Source organism: Bos mutus, chromosome 23 (assembly GCF_027580195.1).
Source record: "Bos mutus isolate GX-2022 chromosome 23, NWIPB_WYAK_1.1, whole genome shotgun sequence".
Taxonomy (NCBI): domain Eukaryota; kingdom Metazoa; phylum Chordata; class Mammalia; order Artiodactyla; family Bovidae; genus Bos; species Bos mutus.
In genome coordinates, this window is record NC_091639.1 from 21,089,841 (window position 1) to 21,117,702 (window position 27,862).

Consider the following 27,862-nt stretch of genomic DNA (forward strand, 5'->3'; position numbering starts at 1 on the left):
TAAAATTCCTTTGAGAGTTCCCTCCTGACCAGGGCATTATTTAGAAATATTTTCCTTAGTTTCCAAATGTTTGGAGAGTTTTCTGTTGACTTACTGTTATTTCATAGTTTGGTACCATTGTGGTCAGAGAATATACTCCAAATGATTTCAATTACATAAAAAGCATTTTTCCCACAAAAAAGCACCCACCCCAAATAGTTTTACATCAGAATTCAACTTTCAAATACAAGATAATTTCAATGCTTTACAAATGGTACTAGAACATTAAAAACAAACAAAAAAGAACAAAAACTTAAAGTTTTTTTTTATGATGTAGTAAAATTAAAACCTAACCATGAATATAGAATAAAATGACAGATCTAAAAGATGACAGCTTTTTATATGAATATTGAGTAAAAATACACTAAATAAAGTATTAGCAAGTAGAACCCATTAACACATTAAGAAAACACCATGACTAAGTGAAATTTATTTCAGGAATGCAAGGTTGGTTCAATATTAGGAAATCCTTTCATGTAATACAAGGTGATAATAAAATTAAGGGGAAAATGTAGTTTCTATAATGCTGAAAAAGTCTTTAATAGAATGCAGTCTGTCTTTTAAAATAGTGACTATAATATCTACTCAGAAAATTCAGGCATTTGCAGCAGATATAAACTCCTAACTGTGAAATAATCATTGCAATCTTTTGAAATCTGTGGTTCCTATATTTAATGACCTACTATAAAATCCATAAGCTTCATTCTCATAGAGATTGGGCTATACTGCCAAATTGCTGAAGAACAGCTTAGATAGATTCTTTCCTCTTTCAGCCTGTAGGTTTTAGAACTGAAAGTAATGTTACTTCAAAATATTAGCCTCCAGGATATTATATTGTGTTATCTATAAAAGAAAATAACCTATTATCTGTCAAAGCTATATGTGAAATATCATTTTCTATCTTAAAAAAAAAAAATAAAGCTGGGAAATATATACTCTGTGATGGACACCTCTTTGGCCTTGTGTTGGAACACAGAAGCAGTGCCAAATTTTAAAAAGTACTAACAATTCAATGACGTGGCTCATTATGCTTACTGAAGCTTTACAAATGTCATTTTTATGTCCTAGGGTACTCATACAAGCCTATTTAGCCCATAAGAATTAATTTACAACAAGCAGTAGACAATATTATCTACACTTGAATGAATTTAAGATGTGAGATTAGAGTGGGCATGGGAAAATACGATGTCCCCAACAGTCATCTTGGAGACAGTAGCACAAGTCCAGGGATGCAGGTAAACATCTTCATTTCAAAACTCCTGATCGTTCATGTTTATAGACTCCTTTTGGAAGCAAAAAGAACTTATGACTTTCCCTTTTCTTGACTTGAGAAATTCACTGAATGTTCTTTGTGGCTACAATGGGCAATTTAAAATATCCATTCCCCATACATCTTGCCCATTTACATTAATTATATGAATTTTCCAATATCATGGAGACTCTATTGTTGAGGCTTGATATCTGTCCATACAACTTCCTACAATCTTCTCATTTATAAGAGCCTCTCTAATATGGACTCCCTGATATTTTCTAAGGTCCAACCTCTGAAGACTTTTCCAAACCCATGACACTCAGTTTTTCTTTAGTGTGATCTTCTCCCCAATGCTGAATAATGCTGTGATTCCATAGAAAACATTTCCACATTCATCACATTTAGTAGATCTGTCTCCCATGTAGAATCTATAGTGCAGTCAGTTCTGACTTCTGGCTGAAGGCCTTCCTTCTTGCTTCCTTCACATAATGTTCTAGAAGGTTTCCATGATGAATGAAGGCCTCCTTACAGTCATCACATGTATGCAGTTTCTCGCTTTTGCAGGTTTTCTAATGTCAAATATGGCTTTCTCACATTCTTTATACTGACAGCATTTCCCTTGTGATAGATTTCCTAGTGGGAAAGGAGGGACCCACTGTAAACAAAAGCCTTTACAAACATGTTGTTCTCAAGCATTTTCTTTGATATGTGCTCCCTAATGCTGCGTAATGACTCACCAGTGACTAAAGCTTTTACTAACTTACTGCACTGGTGGTGGAATTCTGCAGACTCCCCCCACATGACAGCATCTTCAGATTTGTGTGTTGGAGACAAGTCCTTATTTTCATTCTCAGTAACTCCATCTAAAAAAATGCACAGACAATTCAAATGTCAGTTGTCTCTTCTCCTGAGATCATGAGATTAATGATGAGAAACAGTGATAAAGATAAAACTCAGTTTTACCTAAAGTGCATGCTTTTTCAGTTTCCCTAAACTGCCATCTCAGTTTTGAAAAATACCCAAGAAGGCATATGAGGTTCCAGTTTGAGAAGCGAGAGCTGGGAAGAAAGAAACTGGAAGAGCATGGAGAATTTTCTCACAAAATATGACAAAGAATCAGGAAGGTATAATCAAAAAAGTTAAGAAGAGATCAGTTTTAATCCATACATGAAAAAAAGAGAATATCATGAAACCAAGAGAAATTTAATTTGCTAAAGGGTAATTATAAGTACCATTTAAACAAAATGAAATGTATTGAGGCCACTACTACAAACAAACAAAATGTTCCATAAATGTTTGTTAAGTGGATCCACAAACAATGGCATATAATAAAAGTTAACTTGAAGCAACAGGTAAATTAGAAAATCCATACTATTTTGATGTGGGGAAATAAGTAAACTGGAAAAATTACAGTGGGGAAGATAACTTTTTCAGGTAATATTCAGGATTAAAAGATAAGAAGAAAAACATTTTGAAGCTAAAGAAGTTGAAAAAGTCAAAACAACAAAACACAAACACCTCCACAAATATGAATAACAGCTTCTACCTAAAGAATTGGGCAATGAGGAGATGGGTAGGTGCACAGTTCCCAGGGAAAAAATACTACTTACAATAGTTCTAAAAAGCTGCCTTTCAAAGATGTCTTCTTTCTCAGCAGATTTGCTTTCTCATCTGCTTTTCATTTCATAAGGCAATACTGTGAGAGTAAAACTAAGCATTTTAACAGTCTGGACCTGACACTTCTGATTCCAGGGCACTATCTTCCCAAAAGCATATCTTGTTCTATCCTTGTTCTACCTGGACCCTAAAAGCAATGGGATGAAGAGATGGTCTTGGAAAATTGAATATGAAGCTAGTCCCTCAGTAAAAATACTCACACCACCACCACCACCACCAATAAAAACCAAATATATAGAGAGAACGTTCCAGAGGTGTACATGAATTAAAGCCCATGAAGGTGATACGGGGTTATGGCTCCAAATACATCTGATGGGTCCTGAAATTCGGTTTTGCTGCTTTCTATGTTATTCCTTTCACTACTCAAGCCATAAATCATCCTCCCAACCCTTCCCGCCTTAAGGCTTGTCCATCAAACTGTTTCTAACTCCTCCAGCATAACTGATGCCTCTTTTCCACATTCTGGATGATATTATCCTCCCTAGGTCTGCAGTTCTCCAGGCAGAGGTCAGGACCTACTTTAGCACCTGCTCCTCGGTCTGTATCTCTGCTCTCTGCATCTGTGGGCAGAGTTACCCATCTTCTGACAGACCTGTGAGGTTCAAGTAGCTATTTCCTGGTAGCAACAACTTAAAATTTGAAGAAAGATTTTGCTGTGCCAGTCTGATTCTTGGACAGGCACAACCCTGGCCCTCTACCATCAGTCACTAGTAGAGGTCTTTTCTGCAAGAGGACTGCCATTCTGGAATAAGCGAGCTCAGAAGAAGATTCACTCCAGCTTGTGGTTCACATTGATTTTTCAGAAGTATTTCCTTGTAGCTAGTCTTCTTCCTGAGGCATAAAACAACACAATTAACAGAAACTTTGAATTTTATTTAGCTCTTACCCCAAAATTCACTTACCTGGTAATGCACTGAAAGAAAAAAGGAACTCTGTCAGAAAGCTAAAAAATATATGAGTGGGAATGACTGCAAATTATTATCCAGCACTATCTGCTAAAACTCTTACTTCCTAAATGTTTAAGTTAATCAGGCTTGGGAGAAAGACCATGACCCTCTTCCCTTTGGTTCCCCTCTTCTGAGAATCTCAAACAGTAAACCATCAGAGATCAGAAAATAACGGTTATTGAAAATTGACTGTAAATTTAACTAAGATTTTATAATTCCATCTGACACATGAATGATACTGAGGCACAGAGGGATTGAACTATTTGCTAAAAGTCACACAACCAGTAAGTGGACTCCTAATTTGTTCCTATTTATTCTAGGGAGAGTCATGAGTGGGATCTTCTCAAAAGAACGCAACTTTCCTTTTACCAAACTGAGGTTCAGGACTTTCCTCTTTCTCAACATCCTCAACATCCTATTACAACTCAAGACTTGGAAACCATCTTTAACTTTCCCCTGCATATCAATCATCACACTGAACTTCAGCAGAGTCCCCAAAGGGCCAGATATACACGGAGTCAAAGCCGGAGTCTAGGAATCGGTGACCACCGACCCCTACAACACAGAGGCCAAAAAACTCACAGTTCTAAGCCTTCAGCAATCAACGGCTGGCTTACCCTTCAGTCTTCTCTAGGAACCTGGAGGTTCTCTCCTATGGTTGCCTGGCAGCATCCCCGCCCCTGCTGAGCAGCACAGGTTTGGGCAGCTGGGTTGGGTAACTCCAGTGGGCTGCGCTCTGAGGCTGGGGCTCGACAGTCTCCTCCCGCCAGGGTTCGCCTTCCCACTACAGAAGCTCGAAAGAGCAGCTCCCAAGACAAAAAGTGAACCCCCCTGGCTGCTAGTTATAGCTGATAACTAACAAGGGTAGGTAGAAACAAAAGATAGGAAAACCTTTCCCAGGCAGTTTAGGCGATGTTTATCTCCTGCCGTCCACTGTTCATCAGAGTCCAAGATAAAAAGTAGAGCAGAGAGGGAGCTTTCATCTCAGCGGCAACAATGCAGCAGTCTTGGGAAATCTGCAGCGTGGTTACAGGTAATCTCTGGCCTGGGGCTGGAGCTTCTAGTCAGTCAGTCAGTACAGTCACTCAGTCGTGTCTGACTCTTTGCGACCCCATGGACTGCAGCACACCAGGCCTCCCTGTCCATCACCAACTCCCGGTGATCACTCAAACTCATGTCCATTGAGTTGGTGATGCCATTCAACCATCTCATCCTCTGTCCTCCCCTTCTCCTCTCACCTTCAAGAGGAGAAGAGAGGAGAGAGGAGCTTCTAGAGGCCACGCATTTGAGAGAACCCAGGGCAATAAACAAAGCAAACGTCTATAAAGCTCTTGAATCTCAAGCGGGAATCAAGATTGCCAAGAGAACTATCAACAACCTCAGATATGCAGATGATACCGCTCTAATGGCAAAAAGCAAACAGAAACTAAAGAGCCTCTTGATGAAGGTGAAAGAAGAGAGTGAAAAAGCAGGCTTAAAACTTAGCATTCAAAAAACTAAGATCGTGACATCTGGTCTCATCATTTCATAGCAAGTAGGGGAAAAGTGGAAACAGTGACAGATTTTTATTTTCTAGGGTTCCAAAATCACTTCAGATGGTGACTGCAGCCACAAAATTAAAAGACACTTGCTCCTTGGAAGGAAAGTTATGACAAACCTAGACAGAGTATTAAAAAAGCAGAGACATCATCACTTCACCGACAAAGGGCCATTGAGTCAAAGCTATAATTTTTCCATTAGTCAGGTACAGAGTTGAAAGTTGGACCATAAAGAAGGTTGAACGCCAAAGAATTGATGTTTTCAAATTGTGCTGCTGGAGAAGACTCTTGAGAGTCCCTTGGGCAGCAAGGAGATCAAACTAATCTAGTCAATCCTAAAGGAAATCAACCCTAAATATTCATTAGAAGGACTAATGCTGAAGCTCCAATACTTGGGCCACCTGATGCAAAGAACCAACTCATTGGGGAAGAACATAATGCTGGGAAAGATTGAGGGCAAGAGGAGAAGGGGATGACAGAAGATGAGATGGTTGGATGGCAAAGCCAACTCAATGGATGAGTTTAAGCAAACTATGGGAGATAATGAAGGACAAGGGAAGCCTGGAATGCTGCATTTCATGCAGTCGCAGAGTCAGACACGACTTAGCAACTGAACAACAAATAAAGTACTTAGGTGCTAAGCACTGTTCTAAGCACTTTATATAAAACTCATTTATCCATATAACTATTATCCTATAACTCCCCAAGCAGAGGAAGGTACTTTAGCAATATTTTACATTATGAGGAAACTGAGGCCCAATGTCACTCAGCTAATTTGGCTATGGCAAGCTGCAGAGTTCTAAACTGCCTCCTTCTTTATTGGGAATAAAATGGTAAGACACATACTCTTAAATATTTCACTTAAGTAGGCTGAGCTGAGGCACTAGGTCAAAATGTATGAAGTGCATATAAAGTGCTGCTGCTGCTAAGTCGCTTCAGTCGTGTCCGACTCTGTGCGACCCCATAGACGGCAGCCCACCAGGCTCCCCCGTCCCTGGGATTCTCCAGGCAAGAACACTGAAGTGGGTTGCCCTTTCCTTCTCCAATGCATGAAGGTGAAAAGTGAAAGTGAAGTCGCTCAGTCATGTCCAACTCTGAGCGACCCCATGGACTGCAGCCTACCAGGCTCCTCCATCCATGGGATTTTCCAGGCAAGAGTACTGGACAGGGGTGCCATCGCCTTCTCTGATATAAAGTGCAGACAGGAATAATGAAGCTCTGCATAAATCAGAGGTAACAAATGGCCTCCTCTTAGGAATCCTTGGAGTACCCAGGACCAGGCCATTTGGGCTTAGGAAAATGACTGGTGGAGCAAACATATATCCCCAAAGATCACCTTGAACTGTGATGGGGAAATCTCTGGGAGCCTTGACTTCTGGGTTTTCAGACCTGGAAAAGGTCTTTTACATGAGTGTGAAGAGAATACACTGTTTTCAAGAAAGCAATGGATAACTTCTGGCTCTCAATAATGACCTCACAATGTGAGCTAGGGAGGTAATCAACTGGTGAGTTTAAAATACTTATCAAAGTTGGTTTTGTCAAAATCAAATTTTATATATATAAAATCAGATTATATATATAAATACAATGTATATATTATATATATATAATATATTCATACCTACTTTATAAATATATTAAAGTACTATGTACAAGAATAATGTACATGAACTCCTTATCAGTTATACCCAGAAACATTTGGAAGGAGAAAAGATCCAAAGAATTTCTTATAAAACAATGAACTGCTGGTGGAGCTTTATAACGTAAAATCTGCAGTGTAAAAGCTTGAAAGTTGAAAAAATTCTATTAACAGTGTATCAAAATAATAGTTTAGTTGCTTAGTCATGTCTTACTCTTGTGACCCCATGGACTGAAGCCTGCCAGGCTCCTCCGTCCATGGGACTTCTCAGGCAAGAATACTGTAGTAGGTTGTCATTTCCTTTTTCAGGGGATCTCCCCAACCCAGGGATCAAACCCACTTCTGCATTGGCAGGCAGATTCTTTGCAACTGAGCCACCTGAGAAGCCCCAATCAAAATGATTATCCTCTGTTAAATAAGCACACTCATTGCTCAAATAAATTCTGGGCATGTGGAGTCAGGAAGAGTAACTGAAAGAAATATATAATATATACTTATCTATGGTTTTTTAAGTCCAAGAAATGGTACTAGCTACAAATATAAGATCGCTTTTAAAAACCCTCATCAAAGGTATTGATGTACCCATAGTGAGTTACTGGATAGATCCATAATGGGGATATTATCTAATCTCTATGATTTGTATTAGACAGGCAAATGTCCCTTATTCTGTCAGAATAATGCAGAAAACAATGATTCTAAGCTACGAGTGTGATCCTTTCCTATAAAGAGACCATTTTTAACTTGAAACATCTCCTGCATACATCCTCATTCTGCAGGCAACAAGAATTAGATATTTACACTGGCCAAACTTCATCCAAGATTTAGTATACAAGAGGATGGGGATATTATCACTCTAGAAGTATTTTCCATAATTTTGATAGTTGAAAATTTTTCTATAGGTAATAACTCAAAGAGGGCTTCCCTCCTGGCTCAGTTGGTAAAGAATCTGCCTGCAATGCAGGAGACATGGGTTCGATTCCAGGGTCGGGAAGATCCCCTGGAGAAGGAAATGGCAACCCACTCCAGTATTCTTGCCTGGAGAATCCCATGGACAGAGGAACCTGGCAGGCTACAGTCCATGGGGTCGCAAGAGTCAGACATGACTAAGTGACTTTCACTACTATTACTCACTAATAACTCAAAGCCCTGAATACCACTGCAATATGCAGTTTGTTCTGAAACAGAGTGGGTTCTGGATCTGCTGAGTTCATATCCTGGTCCCCCACACACTAACTCTGTGACCTCAAGTAGTTTTACTGACTTCCATTTCCCCAGGTAAAAATGAAATAGTGTGAGCAAAGCATTTAGTAATGTCTGGCCCTTAGCAAGTAATTAGTAAATATCACATAATACTGTTAATGAATCCCTTCATCTATTCCTAAAGATTGCCAAGAATAATGACTTTGTTTTAACTGTAACAACTCTAATGGTCAATCACTGGATATTAATGGAAGAGGCTACTTTGTTGTGACGACAGGAGTGCACAGCTTTTCTAAGTGCTTCCATCTGATCACTCTCCACCTCCATCCTCACCCACCATGCCCCAGGAAATTTCTCAATCCTACAGCCCTGGTCATCCCCTCCCCACATTTTTTCTTTTTTATCAGAGGGGTCCATCTTCCTTCCTTTCAGTCCCTGTCTATTACACTCTTTGGAACCCTTTTGTGATTGTCAGGATACCTTTTCATCTGAAACCCATGTTTAAAGCTCACTTTACTTTTCACTGCTCTAGAAATTTGATTCTCCCCCAACCTCTCCAAGTGCTTTTGCCTTAGTAAACACTGTCTTGGTTCCATTCAGTTCAGTTGCTCAGTCATGTCTCTTTGCAACGCCAGGGACTGCACCACACTAGGCCTCCCCTCCCTGTCCATTACCAACTCCCAGAGTTTACTCAAACTCATGTCCATTGAGTCAGTGATGCCATCCAATCATCTCATCCTCTGTCATCCCCTTCTCCTCCCGCCTTCAGTCTTTCCCAGCATCAGGGTCTTTTCAAATGAGTCAGTTCTTCACATCAGGTGGCCAAAGTATTGGAGTTTCAGCTTCAGCATCAGTCCTTCCAATGAACATTCAGGAGTGATTTCCTTTAGGATGGACTGGTTGGATCTCCTTGCTGTCCAAGGGACTCTCAAGAGTCTTCTCCAACACCACAATTCAAAAGCATCAATTCTTCAGCACTCAGCTTTCTTTATATTCCAACTCTCACAACCATACATGACTACTGGAAAAACCATAGCTTTCACTAGATGGACTTTTTTTTGGCAAAGTAATGTCTCTGCTTTTTAATATGCTGTCTAGGTTGGTCATAACTTTTCTTCCCAGAAGCAAGCATCTTTTTAATTTCATGGCTGCAGTCATCATCTGCAGTGATTTCGATATCACCAAGACAGTGATAACCATCTGGCTTGGTTCACATCTGGTTTAGTTCACTTCAGTCGCTCAGTCATGTCCGACTCTTCACAACCCCTTGTACCACAGCACACCAGGCCTCCTTGTCCATCACCAACTCCTGGAGTCTGCTCAAACTCATCTCCATTGAGTCAGTGATGCCATCAAACCATCTCATCCTCTGTCATCCCCTTCTCTTCCTGCCTTCAATCTTTCCCAGCATCAGGGTCTTTTCAAATGAGTCAGTCCTTCGCATCAGGTGGCCAAAGTATTGGAGTTTCAGCTTCAACATCAGTTCCTCCAATGAACCCTCAAGAGTGATCTCCTTGCAGTCTAAGGGACTGTCAAGAGTCTTCTCCAACAACACAGTTCAAAAGTATCAATTCTTTGGCACTCAGCTTTCTTTATATTCCAACTCTCACATCCATACATGACTACTGGAAAAACCATAGCCTTAACTAGACGGACCTTTGTTGGCAAAGGTCCCTGCTTTAATGTCTCTGCTTTTTAAGATGCCATCTAGGTTGGTCATAACTTTCCTTCCAAGGAGTAAGTGTCTTTTAATTTCATGGCTGCAATTACCATCTGTAGTGATTTTAAAGCCCCCAAAAATAAAGTCTGACACTGTTTCCCCATCTATTTGCCATGAAGTGATGGGACCAGATGCCATGATCTTAGTTTTCTGAATGTTGAGCTTTAAGCCAACTTTCCACTCTCCTCTTTCACTTTCATCAAGAAGCTCTTTAGTTCTTCTTTACTTTCTGCCATGAGGGTGGTGTTATCTGCATATCTGAGGTTATTGATATTTCTCCCGGCAATCTTGATTCCAGCTTGTGTTTCCTCCAGCCCAGCGTTTCTCATGATATACTCTGCATAGAAGTTAAATAAGCAGGGTGACAATATACAGCCAGGTGTCAGCAATATGTGAACCGTGAACTTCCAGATGTTCAAGCTGGTTTTAGAAAAGGCAGAGGAACCAGAGATCAAATTGCCAACATCCTCTGGATCATGGAAAAAGCAAGAGAGCTCCAGAAAAACATCTGTTTCTGCTTTATTGACTATGCCAAAGCCTTTGACTGTGTGGATCACAATAAACTGTGGAAAATCCTGAAAGAGATGGGAATATCAGACCACCTGACCTGTCTCCTGAGAAATCTGTATGCAGGTCAAGAAGCAATAGTTAGAACTGGACATGGAACAATAGACTGGTTCTAAATAGGAATAGGAGTACATCAAGGCTGTCTTGGTTATCTTCATTCAAATAGAAAGGAGAAGCTAATCAATCTTATTCTCATCCTTAATGTTATTTCTAAGCTGCTGCTTCATGATTCATTTGAGCTTTACACCAGCTGCTCTATTTGGCTGTTGTATTACTGTCAGTACTTCTCTTGTGGACTGACTTTACTTTCATATAACCTGTTTTGTTGATTTAAAAATCCACATAAATGAACTGATTTCCTAGATTTCCCTGATTTCCAAGATCCTGTCATTATCATGCCATCTATTATACATAAAAATGTACTCGACTTCGTCACAAGGTATTCTGTTACTGCACTCTCCAATTCCTTATCTAACATGTCCTCCACTTGCCCTCTCATAGCCTTCAGTTTTCTGTTGCCTATTTAGTTCCACTTGGTAACCTTTTACCTTTTCCTTATAATGGACTAGTTTGACCCCTTTGATGCCTACCTGGAAATCCCATGCCACTGCTTTTTTTTTTTTTTTGGCACAACTGTATTTAAGCATAAGAAACAACCAGAACAAACCTCCCATATTTGAAATAAGTTATGAACTGTATTCTTCTATATAATAGGCATAGTCCATTGTTCTGGGTCTTTGTTTATGGTTCCTTTACAGTTCTCTTTACTTGAGAGGGAAACGGAGGAACTTGAGTGCATTAAGAGAACATGTTAAGCAGATGAACTGGAGAGACTGCTAATAACAGCACTGGAGAATAGAGAGCAAGTTTAAAATAACAATTGCATTCTACTGAGCAGTCAGATTAGAGAGAGAGGCTCTGACATTACTATGAAGAGTAACTTCAGTTTGGAGAACATGTTTGTGAAACCTGATTAGATGACAAGTATGGAAAAGCATGAGTTTGGTAGAGATGGTCTCATGAAGGTTCTTGTTACTATGTCAAGCCCCCTCTAAATGGTTGAGTTTACATGAGAGAAACTTGAGACTGAGCAACCTTAGGGAATAGGCCTCATACATTAATACTTATGGTGGTTGGTGCTAGTGATAAAGAACCCGCCTGCCAATGCAGGAGACATATGAGATGTGGGTTTGATTCCTGGGTCAGGAAGATCCCCTGGAGGAGGGCATGGCAGCCCACTCCAGTATTCTTGCCTGGAGAATCCCAGAGGAGGAGCAGGCTAGTCTATAGTGTTGCAAAGAGCTGGACACAACTGAGGCAATTTAGCACGCATCAATACTTACAGCTAGGGCCTTCAGGCTTAGTTCTAGGATCCTTGTTTCCTAGACATAAAAAATTAGGTTTTCAATCCTAGCTGCCTCAGTGCCTAGGTGCACAATTCCAATGTTGGTCTTATTATTAAATAAACAGTCCACTTGTGAATGAATTGTTTTCCAAATGTTAATTTGCTTTCCTATGTTGTGAACCCAGAAAGTTTTCCCACAATCATTGTAAATTCTAATCACAAAAACCAGTATGACACTTTATATGCCTAAAATACTATTATCATTTTTAAGAGAAAATGTGTTCACAATTACAATTTAGAAAGCTAGGAACATATATATTTCTATAGGACTAGGGACTTTTCTGGTTCAAATCCAATGATGATATTCTTATGTATTATACAGGGATTATGGATAGAGGGACAGGAGATAGGGGCACTAGGGAAATGGGGGTAGAGTCTTTTACAGAAGGGGGAGGTGGATAAAGACAGGGCTGGGCAGAAAGGTTGTTGGGACTAGATAAAGAGTGGTGAATTACCCTTCTTTTTTCTCCTCTACCTCTTCTGTCACTATCTCACCACTTCAAACCCACTGACCAGCTAGAAGTGAGAGATGAGGGGACTGAAGTTGGGTGGGGTGGGGTGGGAACGTAATCCTAGGAACAAACTGTGGAGTTTGCTGTGGCAAGGCAGAAAGGAAAAGAAATAAATGAACATCTCAGCAGAGATTAAATATGATTTCTGTAAAGAGATAAACAGACAAGGAGCTATATGTACTTCTGTGACTTGCCTGCTACCTAGTACAGTAATCATCATAGATTCTCATCAAAAACAGAATTTACTCAGTAATATAGGAGAAATGTCAACCAGTTTTCAGTTAATTTTTTTCCTGAAGCCTGAAGGAAAGAATCACTAATCTTTGGCTCTTTTAATATGCTCAAGAAAGTATACAAGTCAAAAAATTGTAAAAGAATTCATAACACAGAGGTGGGAAAAAAGAGAAGTATAAAACAGAGAACACCAGCATCCCTCCACACACACACACACACACACACACACACACACACACAAAGCATGCACTCAGAAGACCCCATGGAGCCTTGGAATATAGGTGGGTCTGTTTTGAAACATTTAAATTTGAAGGGCTAGAAAGGCCATTGTGAAACCCTAATTTTTAGGCATGATGGTGGTCTAATTCCCTGTTCATTGTAAAGAGCTGCTGGCACATGTCCCCTGAAGGGCTTTCCTCATGCTAAAAATCTGCAGTGGCCTGTATTCATGCTTCCTCACTTCACTGGCAACTGTGATTCAATGCAATGTTTCTCAAATCGTATAGCACATCAAGTGACTGTGGAGCTACAGAAATGAAGATTCTCAATCCCCATCTCAGACCTAATGAAGCATAGTATCTGCAAGTGGGACTCAGGTATGTTCAACAAGCACCAAGGTGATTCTGATGTTCACTGATGTTGAGGAATCACTCCTGTAATGAACAGAACTTAAAAACTGTAATGACCTGCACTTAAGCCTCTGGTCTCTTCCTTTGTGTAATACTGTAGCTGTGTCATCATCTCCATAAGCAAGAATATCCTCATTTTTACAATGGAGAATCATTTTAATTTATAGAAACATTTTAGAAATTAAATGAGAAAAATTCTTTAAGTGTCAAAATATTCGGTGAAATTACTGGCATTCTGACCTCCCAGCGTCTGCCCTTGTTGTGTTTCCAACACAATACCATCAGCTGCCCAACTGAATGAACTTTCTTTAGGTTGGCTTGTTTTGTCACTGATGCTTGCAAACCACAGGCACTCTGATTAATTTGTTCTATTCTAAATGTTTTCTCCCTTTTGCCTTCCAAATATCCCCATCAAACCTTTATCTTTAAAATCTTTCCTGACTACTTCAGACACCAGTGATCTCTCCTTCAGAATTTATAGCACTTACTGCTTGTCAAGTGCCACCTTAATTCTATAATATTTGAGCATCAATTCTACTGTCCTGTGGCCTTAACTAAATAGGTGGACCTATTATCTTCGAAACTAGGTTGTAAACTCTTTTGAGAAAAGGAGCACACAGTGAATTTTTTATGAAATATCCAAGGTTTCCGTATAGCTATAGTGACTAACATTTTGTCCTGATCATCTCATAGCTTGTATTTCTCCTTAGCCTGAATTCTGTGAGATAGTTTCCCTGCAGTTATCACACAGAACCAGATTTTTCTGCTTTGTGGGTAGTCTGATGTTGAATAAGAGCTGAGTTCTGTGTAAATGACTCCCCATGCACTTTACATGTATAGGGATCACCTCTGTTATGAATTCTCTGGTGTTTACTAAGATCTGACCTCTGTCTGAAGGCTCTGCCGCATTCGTCACATTGGTAGGGTTTCTCCCCAGTGTGGATTCTCTGATGCTGAATGAGGCTTGTGATTCCTCGGAAGGCATTCCCACACTCATTGCATTTATAGGGCCTCTCTCCAGTGTGCACTTTCTGATGTTCCTTGAGGACTGATCTTTGAGTGAAAGCCTTCCCACACTTATCACATTGATAGGGTCTCTCTCCAGTGTGAATTCGTTGATGTTCTATAAGACTTGTCCTCTGAATAAAGGCTTTTCCACATACATCACATTTGTAGGGTTTCTCTCCATTGTGGATTCTCTGATGCTGAGTAAGGCCGCTCTGACTGAAGGACTTCCCACATTCCTTACACTGATAGCATTTTTCTTTGTGGTGGATCTCCTGATGGGAAACAAGGGAGGAGTTATAAACAAAGGCTTTTCCACACTCACTGCACTCATAGGGCTTTGCCCCAGTATGAACTCCTTGATGTTGGGTAAGAATTGAACGCCGACTAAAACTTTTATTACACTGAGTACAATGATAAGGTTTATCTCTTGTGTGGATTTTGAGATGGTGAAAGAGGCCTGCTTTCTGGCTAAAGGCTTTGCCACATTCATTACAATGGTAGTGTTTCTCTCCTGTGTGAAGTCTCTGATGTTGATTAAGAGCTGACCACTGGGCAAAGGCTTTGCCACACTCATTACATTTATAGGGTTTCTCTCCTGTGTGTATTATTTTGTGTCGAATAAGCACAGTTCTCCCACGGAAAGTTTTTCCACATTCTTTGCATTTGTAGGGCCTGTCTCCAGTATGGATCCTCTGATGTTCTACAAAACGTGAGTGTTGACTAAAAGCTCTTCCACAGACATCACATACATAAGGCTTTTCTCCTGGACAAATTCTCTGGTGTTCAGAAAGATCTAAGTTCTCAGTCAAACTTACTCCATTTTCATCACATGTAGGTTCTTTATCCTCCCTTGAATATTCAGAAGACTCTCCTGTTTTTTCTTCAGGTTCATATGTTTTTTCATACCTAGCTGGTTGAGACATTTCATTTTCAAATTTGCTAGCTATATTCCCATATGGTTTCATTTCTGGAGAAACTTCTTGCTTTAAATTCCTATACTCATTTCCAGTCTCAATATCTGAAATTAAAAATGGATCATACTCGTTAGTTTCTTATGGTTGAAAAAGGCAACTTTCATTAGGCAACATAAAATTATTCAAATGAAAAATTACAGAAGAACTTAGAGATCTCGCATGACTATAAAATGGCACTAGAATACAGAACTAATAAACTCAAGCACTCCAAAAACTGTTAAGAAAAAGACCAGTAACCAAATAGAAAACTGGGCAAAGAAAAAAACTGATGGCTTCCATGAAAGGAAATAGAACAGCTCTTAAACACAAGAAAAGATGCTCCCCCTCACAATAAGGGAAAAGTAGATTTAAACAATATTGAATATAATTTTCACCTATTGGATTTGCCAAAAGCTTGATGTAACACTGTGCTCACAACATGAAAATCAAACATTGCCAGTAAGAGTGTAAACTGATCCAAGCTTTATTAGAGGGCAATTTGACAATATATATCAAAATTACAAATATATATATAACCTTTGACCTAGTAATTCCACCTAGAAGGAATTTATGCTACAGATATATTCACACATATGGTTATTTATCACAGCACTATTTGTTATAGTAAAAGAGTGGGGCCAACTTAAATGTTATTAGCAGGAGAAGACTAAGTTAATTGCATGATATAGCCATATTGTTGTTGTTTAGTCACTAAGTCCTGTCCAACTCTTTTGTGACCCCATGGACTGTAGCTCACCAGGCTTCTCTGCCCGTGGGATCTCTCAAACAAGAATACTAGAGTGGGTTGCCATTTCCTTCTCCAAGGGATCTTCCTGTCCCAAGGAATGAACCCTTGTCTCCTGCATTGGTAGGTGGATTCTTTATCACTGAGCCACCTGGGGAGCCTGATTTAGTGATATATTTTAATATTTAGCAGCTGTTAAGAAATAAAAAATGCAAGGTTCTATAATCTTAGTGATAAAGAGAGGAAAATATATTAGAATATGAGAAATATACATATATGGTTAAAAATCTCTAGGACACACAAGAAACTAGTAACAGTGACAACCTATTTCAAAATAGAGGTAAGGAGACCAAATGGCTAGGGTAATTGAGTGGCAGGCAAACTTTTCACTGGGTAACTTAAGGTTATTACTTTTTTCAACAATGTGGATTTTCACCTGTTTTTAGAAAGTAAGTGAAAAAACAGAGAAACTGGAAATAAGGAAGGTACATTCTTTCACCCCTTCACCCACTTTGAACATTTTGCCACATCTGCTTTATTACTCTTTCTCTTTACAAGAGTAATATATGTATGTGTGTATATATATATTATATATGTATATACATATATGTATATATATAATACATATATACACATATATGTATTTTTCCCTGAACCATCTGAAAGTTAGCTGAAGAGATCATGGGGCAAAGGTTTATTTACTGAAGGACACAGAATAAATTGCAAGACAGTGGTATTGTCTGGTAGGATAAAGGCTATACATAGGAAGGAAGTCAGTATAGAGGAAAATAACTATCAGAAGGACTAAACTAAGTGTTTTCAAATAAAATACAGCCAGGATTCAGAAAATAGTAACATAAAGAGAAAAAAAGTTTCAGAGTGATAAACCAGGCTGCCTCTGGTCTATGCATGAGCCATCAGAGTTCTTGAGAGACCTTCCTGACTTCCATGCTCACAAACAGCACAAAGTACAAAAGAGTCCCAGGGTCCTACGTTGGCCCCCATCTTCCCCTTCCTCCCAAGATGGGTCTTCCTTCTTTACCTTGCTTCTGTTGGGCTTCAAGTTCTGCAGATTCACACTTTGGCTGGGCTTGCACAGACTGAAGGCATATTCTGGGTTCTTGTTCTGTTCTTAGAGGTACGATCTCCTGTAATTCTTGTTCCTCACTGTGGACTGAGACCTGAGGTAAATGAGATATAGCTTAGAACCTTGCTCTGGTAACATTAAACAAGAATATACTATCCAGGGCACTGGCACCCAGCTCTCTGAAACTTGAAATAAACTTCTTTCCACATAACAGCCTGCCATAATCCTACTCAAGGCCAATACAAATGTCACCTCTTCTGGGAAACCTTCCCTTCCCCAGTTGGAAGTAACTTCCCCTATCTTGACAGTTAAAGTATATTAAATGTACCACTTTTACATTTTTGTCTATGCTCAAAGAAACAGAGAAGTGACAAAGAGAGGGAAAAGAAGGTAAAAAGAGGCAGAGGCAGAAAGAAGTGGAAAGGAATTTATGGGGAAATAAGACAGAAGTGAGAAAGAAGGAAAGGAAGGGGTAAAAGTAAAGGGAAATAATGAAAGAAATGACAAAGAAAGAAGGGAACAAAGGAGAAAGAGAAAGAAAAGAAAGAGGGTATAAGAAGGAAAGAGGAAAGGAAAAAGAGAAATCTCTCATATTCCTAATAGACAATGCTCTTCTGAGGTCCCCATCCCCCTTCTTTCTTTCTCCAAGATCACGACCATCTCAAAAAAATCCTCTCTCCTTCACTTTACCTATCTCCACTCTCTTACTCTTCTCCTTTCCTTCTATCTTAGAGGAAGAAGTCTTTTCTTTTTCAAGGCTTGTATCTCTACTTTTGCCTTCAATGTCATCCCTTTCTGCTTCCCTTTGACCCTTGCTCCTTCAATTAACTCATTTACTCAGCAATTTCAACCACTCTGTAGCTTCCTTTCCTCCATTGGGCCCATTGCCTCTTGCACTTAAAAAAAAGAAAAAAAGGTTTCCCCAGCATGGTAGTATAAAAACAGGAATCAGAATCTAATTACTTACTCTGTTTCTTAGTTTAGTATCGATAGCTCTGTCACCTTAGGCTAGGAATCATTCTGAGATTATATGACATCTGAGATTATATGACATGCATGTAAAGCACCTCACATAGGCATGTGATAGGCCCTCAAATTACTTCCCCATCCCTCTTCAATAGCTTGCCTAGTGGCTCAGACTGTAAAGAATCTACCTGCAATGCAGGAGACCTGGGTTCAATCCCTAAATCAGGAAGATTCTATGGAGAAGGGAATGGCAACCCATTCCAATATTCTTGCCTGGAAAATCTCATGGACAGAGGAGCCTGGCTATAGTCCATGGGGTCACAATGTGTCAGACATGACCGAGCAACTAACACACACACACACACATACCCTTCAATGGCTAAAGTTTGTAAATAAAAAATTACCATACACTGACACTATTTCTCTGACAGTTTCATTTTGTAATCTTTCCCTCAGAATAAGAGCCAAAATCAGCAGAATACTATCTCAAATGTACAGAAAAAGATGTTTTGATACTTCAAATTTTGGGGTGTGTGTGCTCAGTCATTCAGTCCTGTTCAACTCTTTGCGGCACCATGGAATATAGTCCAGCAGGCTCCCGTGTCCATGGTATCTTCCAGACAAGAATACTGGAGCTGGTTGCCATTTCCTCCCCTAGGAGATCTTCCCAAACCAGGGACTGAACACACGTCTCCTGAATCTCTTGTACTGCAGGCAGATTCTTTACCACCAGCACCACCTGAGAAGCCCTCAAATTGGGGGAGAAGAGAGCAAAAAAAGCCCAGTACAGTGAACTGTGCCTTCTGTCCTTGGATCTTTGACTAGGCCTCATAAACCACTAGCTACCCACAGCAAGCCTCAAAGGAAAGGCCTGGTTGGCAATACAAATTCTTCATGACTAAAATCAAGTTACTTCTGCCTACGCCTAAGAATCCCATTCTTTCTTTTGGTTCTCTTCCTACCTCCCTGGCCACTCTCCAGTTTCCAATCTGGTTACTCCCCTGATGCTCTTTTTGTCTCATGGCTTTAAATACCATTCATATTCCAGCAAGTCCCAATTTTGTATTTCTAGAACAGATTTCCACTGCCCACCCCCACTGAATCCCAACTCTTTATATCTAGTTGCTTGCTCAAACTTTCTACTTGGATTTAATGAGAATCTCAAAATTAACACATCTAAAACCTAGCTTTTGATTCCCGTCCCTTTACTCCAAACCTATGTCTCTCTCAATCTTTACTATCTCAGTGAATGACGAATTCATTTTACCTGATGTACAAACCAAAAACCTTGGAATAATCTTTAACTCACTTTCTCTCATATCCTGCAACCTATATAAACACAAATCCTCTCAAGTTCTATCCTCAAAATGTATCAGAATCCAATTACATTTTGCCACTTCCAATGCTATTATTCTAGTCAGGCACCAGCATCTCTTGCCTGGATTACTGCTTATAGCTATAGCCTCCTCAACTGGTTTCCCTGCTTCTAACTTTGTTCCCTATGTTCTCCTTCCCCACCCCCAGGCCCAGTGTAGAACTTTCGCAACATAGAAGCTAGAGTGATTATGTTAAAATTAAAAACTTTAAATTGGAATTAAACGTCAGACTGGGGCTTCCCTGGTGGTCCAATGGCTAAGACTCTGCTCTCAATGCAGGGGTCACAGGTTTAACCCCTGGTGAGGGAACTAAGACCTGCATGCCACATGGTGTGGCCAAGAAAAAAGAGCAGCAACCCTCTACACTTTTTTCACTGGTGCATTCCCAGTGCCTAGTAAACAACAGATGGCCAATAAATATCTGCTGAATGATGCTGCTACTGCTGCTAAGTTGCTTCAGCCGTGTCCAACTCTGTGCGACCCATAGACGGCAGCCCACCAGGCTTCCCTGTCCCTGAGATTCTCCAGGCAAGAACAACGGAGTGAGTTGCCATTTCCTTCTCCAATGCATGAAAGTGAAAAGTGAAAGTGAAGTCACTCAGTCGTGCCCGACTCTTAGCAACCCCATGGACTGGAGCCTACCAGGCTCCTCCATCCATGGGATTTTCCAGGCAAGAGTACCAATTCACTTTCCCCTACGATCTTGAACTCAGGAGTGTTTCCGTTATACTAGTCTTTCAAGCTTGAAAATCCCAAGTGCTTAGCCTAGAATAGACTGCTGAGTAGAGTTCTCCATTCTTTCTTCCTTCTTTATACCTCCATCTGTATAATTTTCAATTAATTTCATGCAAAGATGGGCTCGATGAAGGACAGAAATGGTATGGACCTAACAGAAGCAGAAGATATTAAGAAGAGGTGGCAAGAATACACAGAAGAACTGTACAAAAAAGATCTTCATGACCAAGATAATCACGATGGTGTGATCATTCATCTAGAGCCAGACATCCTGGAATGCGAAGTCAAGTGGGCCTTAGAAAGCATCATTACGAACAAAGCTAGTGGAGGTGATGGAATTCCAGTAGAGCTATTTCAAATCCTGAAAGATGATGCTTTGAAAGTGCTGCACCCAATATGCCAGCAAATTTGGAAAACTCAGCAGTGGCCACAGGACTGGAAAAGGTCCGTTTTCATTCCAATCCCAAAGAAAGGCAATGCCAAAGAATGCTTAAACTACCGCACAATTGCACTCATCTCACACGCTAGTAAAGTAATGCTCAAAATTCTCCAAGCAAGGCTTCATCAATATGTGAACTGTGAACTTCCTGATGTTCAAGCTGGTTTTAGAAAAGGCAGAGGAACCAGAGATCAAATTGCCAACATCCTCTGGATCATGGAAAAAGCAAGAGAGTTCCAGAAAAACATCTATTTCTGCTTTATTAACTATGCCAAAGCCTTTGACTGTGTGGATCACAATAAACTGTGGAAAATTCTGAGAGAGATGGGAATACCAGACCACCTGATCTGCCTCTTGAGAAACCTGTATGCAGGTCAGGAAGCAACAGTTAGAACTGGACATGGAACAACAGACTGGTTCCAAATAGGAAAAGGAGTACGTCAAGCTGTATATTATCACCCTGCTTATTTAACTTCCATTCAGAGTACATCATGAGAAATGCTGGACTGGAAGAAGCACAAGCTGGAATCAAGATTTCCAGGAGAAATATCAATAACCTCAGATATGCAGATGACACCACCCTTATGGCAGAAAGTGAAGAGGAACTCAAAAGCCTCTTGATGAAAGTGAAAGTGGAGAGTGAAAAAGTTGGCTTAAAGCTCAACATTGAGAAAACAAAGATCATGGCATCCGGTCCCATCACTTCATGGGAAATACATGGGAAAACAGTGGAAACAGTGTCAGACTTTGTTTTTTTGGGCTCCAAAATCACTGCGGATGGTGACTGCAGCCATGAAATTAAAAGACACTCCTTGGAAGAAAAGTTATGACCAACCTAGATAGCATATTCAAAAGCAGAGACATTACTTTGCCAACAAAGGTCCGTCTAGTCAAGGCTATGGTTTTTCCTGTGGTCATGTATGGATGTGAGAGTTGGACTGTGAAGAAGGCTGAGCGCCGAAGAATTGATGCTTTTGAACTGTGGTGTTGGAGAAGACTCTTGAGAGTCCCTTGGACTGCAAGGAGATCCAACCAGTCCATTCTGAAGGAGATCAGCCCTGGGATTTCATTGGAAGGAATGATGCTAAAGCTGAAACTCCAGTACTTTGGCCACCTCATGCGAAGAGTTGACTCATTGGAAAAGACTCTGATGCTGGGAGGGATTGGGGGCAGGAGGAGAAGGGGACGACAGAGGATGAGATGGCTGGATGGCATCACTGACTCGATGGATGTGAGTCTGAGTGAACTCTGGGAGTTGGTGATGGACAGGGAGGCCTGGCATGCTGAGATTCATGGGGTCGCAAAGAGTCAGACACGACTGAGTGACTGAACTGAACTGACTGAATTCTTACCTAAGATATGCCTCTTCCTTTGCAGTCACACTTTCATGATCCTATTTTCAACTTAGACCTTTTTGCCACATGGTCCTTCCCTCTTCAGGCTTTGTACTTCAATGCTAGATTATACTTCCGTTTCATTAGCACTGTGATTATCTAGCAGTATCCTTCAGCCACTAGATGCCAGTGATACCTCTCAATGTTAGGACAACCAAAAATGCCCCAAGACACTGCCAAATGCTCTTTGAGGTACTGAAAAATGTCCCACGACATTGCCAAATGCCCTTTGAGGTACTGGTTGAAAAGCACTGTCTTTATCAATGTTAAAACAAAACAAAATGGTTCAACATAATTTGCCTTTTTTTTTTTTTTTTTCTATCTTGGTTTTAGTAAAACTCACATAGACTCAAAGAGAACAGATTAGGAGCTTCTGTCCTACAGAATGAAATCTAAACTCCAGAGGTTGATATTCAAGGTCCTCCAGTCTCTGTTTTCAACTCTTCTACTGACATCTCACCTTTTCAACTCAACTGGGCTTTTAACCACTCAAAGAAACATGGGTCCCTTCCATGCCCATCCCCCCTAACTTTCCACTCTGCTCCTACATCTCATTCCTGAGATGGTGACTTTGATTTCTCAATCTTTTAATCCTTTAATGGAGACAAGGCAGAGGATATATCTGCAAAACCTTATTTCTTAATTACTTGTGTTGTACAGAAACGATGTCCCTTTCAAGAGGCTGCTGCCCACCCTTTAATCACCTAACATTTTCTCTGTACTACAAGTCTGTTTCTGGACAGCATTTCACCAAACAGAATTTTGCAGCTTAATAAAGAAATACACAATCCTTCCACAAAAAAGATATAAATAAGTTAGGATTACATTAACCAACGTCTGTGACACTCAGGCCCCTTTCTGATGCACCAATTTTGTCAAGGATACATTTTGTGAAATAGTATTAGACTTCATTCTGGCCTAGAAATCCATAATTCACTTCTCAGACACCACATCTATGTTCTCACCTGATATCCTGGCTCATCCAACTCTCTCTCTAAATCCTCCAGCACAGTCACCACCTCTTCCCCACTCTCTGGATGCTGTTCCTGGACCCAGGCTTGGAGTTCCTCAGGCAAGATGGTCAGGAACTGCTCCAGCACCAGTAGTTCCAGAATCTGCTCTTTGGTGTGGGTCTCTGGCTTCAGCCACTGATGGCAAAGTTCCCGGAGTCGGCTCAAAGCCTCACGGGGCCCAGATGTTTCCTGGTAGCAGAACTGCCTGAAGTACCGTCGGAAGACCTCCCTGCTGTGGGTGTTGTTCTTTTGAAGGTTCTGATCCTGCGTAGTGGCATATTTATGCTCCTCCTCCAGCTCCTCTTCCTCTATCTTTACTTCCAAAAGTTCTTCCCGGTCCTTCATGGCCTGGATAGACCAAGTATATGCCATCATTGCTATACAAAAGCTTATCAATGCTTCAAGCAAGATCTCCTGTGTCGTTTTTTTCTGGCTGGAACTGAGGGAGAAGCTATCATCATTAACCCAAACTACACCATAAACAAAAATTGCAAATTCTAAGAATTTAAATATGCACCTCGAAAGCTGCCTCCAGGGTAATCTACTATACTCAGAGAAATGCTCTGATAAAAAAGACTCAATAGACTAATTTAAAGAAAAAGAATAAGTAAAGGTGCTAAGTTGTTTCAGGATTTTCAGGACAAGAAAAGTAAGACTAAGAAGGAAATATTTCCACTTAGTAATAGAAAAAAGGAGAATTAAATGGAATAAACAAACATTTACAGCAAACAAATTATAACAAAAAGCTGAGACATCATTGAGTACTTTCTTTTTAAATTCTTTAAAAACTCAGATGATGCATAATGGGAAATCACTGTCATAAAAGCTGCAGTTACATGAATTTATTTCCGCAGGGACTTAATCTCTCTGCTCCTGATTCTTTATCAAGCAAAAAAGCTGGAGACGTTGTTTTTTCAGGCCCTCTTCTACCCTAGTACCTGTAATTCTAAATATAAAGGGATGCTTGAAAAAGAGGCCCTAGGACGTGGGTCAGCGCCTGTGACCGACGAGTGTTCGGAAATGTCAGATGGCGCAGAATCAAGAAGGGTACACAGCGCGAGGCAAGCCCTGTATGAGTATGAGGCGCACATACCTCCTGTATGAGGCGCACAGCCGGGTCTCCCCCTCATCCCGGACTGTGACCCCCATTCTCAGAGGGCTGGGGGCTAGCTTCTGCCTCAAGTAGCTTCTCGCGGACCCACCTGGGCAAGTGAGCACCAGAGGATGCCCCGCTCCAGCCTGGCCGGAAGACGGCCAGCAGCCCACCCGCCGCGTTCGCAGCAAAAGCTCGCTCAACCGCAGCCCCAGGAGGCCAGCAGAAGTTTCCCTCCCGGATTCAAGGGGGTGAAGTCTCTAACGATTTCCGAACCGGAACCCACCAAGAGCGACCCACAAAGGCCGGAAGCGGCCACGGAGTACGGAGCATCTGGTCACTTCCGCCGCCACTCTAGGAAGAGTGAGCTTGCTACTCGGTAGTTCTCCCGTGCACTCTCGAGAGGTGACTACGGAGGATTCACAGGCCCGCAGTTTGACGATAGTTTTCGCCTTCTGCTAGTCTTCCGCTTGCTAGTATCCCCATTCCTCCCAACTGATGGGTGGTCGAGGCATGGCGAGCCTATCTGAGCTAGGTAAATCCTATGCTTTTTCACTCACGTTTATTTGGGTTTCAGCACCCTTGATATTAAAGATGTCTCAAAGGGATTTCTCCTGAGGTCTTCCAGACTCAGGAGGGGACCTCTTCTACACACTTCTCAAGGGTCAACCTGGCGGTTTCTGCTTACGTTTCCACCTTCTACAGTTCCCTTTTATGTGCTAATGATAATGGGTATACATCTGAAAACCCATTGAGTTCAATGGGAAAACTAAAAGATAATTTAGTAAAAAGAGTCCGACTCCACTGAGCGACTTCACTTTCACTTTTCACTTTCATGCACTGGAGAAGGAAATGGCAACCCACTCCAGTGTTCTTGCCTGGAGAATCCCAGGGATGGGGCATCCTGGTGGGCTGCCGTCTATGGGGTCGCACAGAGTGGACACGACTGAAGCGACTTAGCAGCAGCAGCAAAAATATAAAATTAACACACTGAAAGCAGTACTTTCCAATGTGCAAATAACCAGTGATAAAGTTACAAGATATAATGTAAGAGAATACTAATTTATAGTAACAACAGCAGCAGCAACAAAGAGAAAGAAAATAAGTGGGACTAAGTGTAGGGAAAAAATTGCAAAACCTGTATGGGGAAAACCTCCTGAAAGGCCAAATGTATAGTTAGACAAATAGAAAGCCACATGCTAAAAAGACAGTTCAAAAGACTCAACAAAGAAGTCAATCTTCTAAAATAAAAGTATCAACAAATACTGTTCTAGAGTTAGACAAATTGATTATAAAGTTCAAATGGGAAAATAGGAATAGCCATGATACCCTCTGAAGAACAATAGTGAGGGACATACTAATCAGATATCACCACACGTTATAAAGTCCCTACAATTGAGTGTGATACTGTGTAAGAACAGACAGAAACGGACCACACCCCAGGATTCTTGCCTGGAGAATCTCATGGACAGAGGAGTCTGGCTGGTTACAGTCCATTGGGTCACAAAGAGTTGGACATGAGTAAGTATGCACGCACCACGCACTAGACCGAGGTACATATGGATATTTAGTAAATGATGGTGGCATCATGAATCAATGGGGGAAATGAAGGGCTTGTAGATAAGTTGTATTAGGACAACTGATAGCCATTTGGTCAAAAGTAAAATTGCATTAATATCGCCCATCACATATCACAATCAGGATAAATTCCAAATGGATCAAAAAAACAAATGTAAAAAATATACCTATAAATGTATTAGAAGAACATGAGTAATAATTCAAACATCTGGGAACAGGAAACCTTGCCTCAATTTCAAAAAAAAAAAAAAAATAATAATAATAAGTAAATCTGCCTAAAAATAAAATGGATTGGTTATCAAAAAATACCACAAAGAAAAGTCAGAAGAAAAATAATACACTGGAAAAATGTTTGCAACATATCACAAAGGACTAATATTCCAAATATATAAAGGGTTCCTAAAATATTTCCTAAAAAGAAAATAACTGAGGACTTCCCTGGTGGTCCCATGGCTAAGACACCGAGCTCCCAATGCAGGGGGCCTGGGTTTGATCCCTGGTTATTGAACTAGATCCCCACATGCCACAACTAAGAGTTCACATGCTGAAGTAAAGATCAAAGACCTCACGTCCCTCAACTAAGACCTGGCCCAGTCAAATAAATGAAATATTTTTTAAAAATAAAAGAGAGAAAAAAAGAAAAGAACCAATAACCCAATGGAGAAAATGGACAAAGGAAATGAAGAGCTGACAGAATAAGAAATTGTAGCAGTGCTCAAATGTCTGTAAAGATGCTCAACTTCACTCTAAATATAAACATACAAACTAAAATCTACACTCAAGTACCATTAGTCATTTTATCAGACTGGAAAAAATTCAGAAGTTTGACAATATACTCTATTCATGAGGAAAGAGGAGCTCTTATGCACTCTTAATTGGAACACAAAATAGTACAGCCCCTATTTGGAAAAATAATAAAATGTAGCAAAATTGCTTACATAAGTTTATTCTTTGTCCCTGCAATAGAAATCCATCCGAAAGATATATTGACAAATCTACAAAATACATATGCACAAGGTTATTTATTTAGATAGTCAAGCTAAAAGACTGGAAACAAACCTAATGTCCATCAACAAGTGACTGACTGAATAAACTGTGGCATGACTACCGAGGCAGCTATAAAAAGAACGAGAAGTATTTTGAGGTACTGCTATAGAGTGACTGTTGGGTGCTGACAGCAGACTACTGGCAGTAGGTAGAATAATGACACCACCTGCTCCACCCTCACCAAGAAGTCTACTGCTCACCTAATCTCCAGAGCCTGTGAATTTATTATGTTACCTGGCAAGAGGGATTCAGGTTGCAGATAGAATTCATCTAATTCTATCCAACTGACCTCAAGATAGGTTTTCTTAGTTGAGAATTAACTTTTTTCTTCCAATAAAGCTTGATTTCTGCACACTGAAACTTGAATTCAATATTACTTTCTCTACTCACAAAACACTATGCTTATATTTTGCTTTTTAAAGTTAAATTTTATTTTAATATAATTGTAGATTCATATGTTTTAAGAAAGAATGCAGAGATCTCATTTACTCTTTACCAAGTTTCTACTAATAGCAATATCTTGCAGAACTATAGTACAGTCACAACCAGAGCATTGTTACAGTCAAGATACAGAACATTTCCATCACTACATTAATCCCTTTTATGAACACACCTAATTCTCATCTTCTCATTAATGACTGGCGACCAGGACTCTGTTCTCTGCTTCTATAATTTTGCCATTTCATATTTATTTTTTCATTTGTTTTCTTTTTTGACAGAATTGTGCAGCTTGTAGGATCTTAGTCTCCCAAATCAAACCTGATTTGATCACTGCAGGCACTCTGCAGTGAAAGCACGGAGTCCTAACCACTGAACTGTCAGGGAATTCCCATATTTCTCTATTTTCTTTTTCTTGGCTTCCTGTAGGTTACTTCAAGAAGAAGTCATTTTTCCTTTTTTAACTGCATTTTGATTTATCTATTTTTGATATTTTGTTGTTGTTCAGTTGCTAACTAGTGTCCAACTCTGTGACATCACGAATAGGCTCCTCTGTCCTCCACCATCTCCCAGAGTTTGCTCAAACTCATGGCCATTGAGTCTGTGATGCTATCTAACCATCTCATTCTCT

The 27,862-nt window shown here is 40.3% G+C and overlaps 1 protein-coding gene across 21 annotated transcripts in view; it reads right to left on the bottom strand.

Annotated features, from left to right (window-relative positions):
• Positions 1–289: 289 nt before the first annotated feature.
• The window catches only part of LOC102279683 (zinc finger and SCAN domain-containing protein 12), a 49,540-nt gene continuing 21,967 nt past the window's right edge, over positions 290–27,862 (bottom strand). For 4 of the 21 annotated variants that reach the window (XM_070361094.1, XM_070361092.1, XM_070361086.1 and 1 more), the window contains one exon: positions 23,381–23,514. Coding sequence is in view for 9 of the 21 variants with exons in the window: in XM_070361079.1 (XP_070217180.1) it covers positions 14,103–15,385; positions 17,108–17,246; positions 23,028–23,514; positions 24,169–24,224 (1,965 nt within the window). In the remaining 12 variants the exon portion in view is untranslated. The other 17 variants (XR_011462245.1, XR_011462244.1, XR_011462243.1 and 14 more) reach the window with 17 other exon arrangements.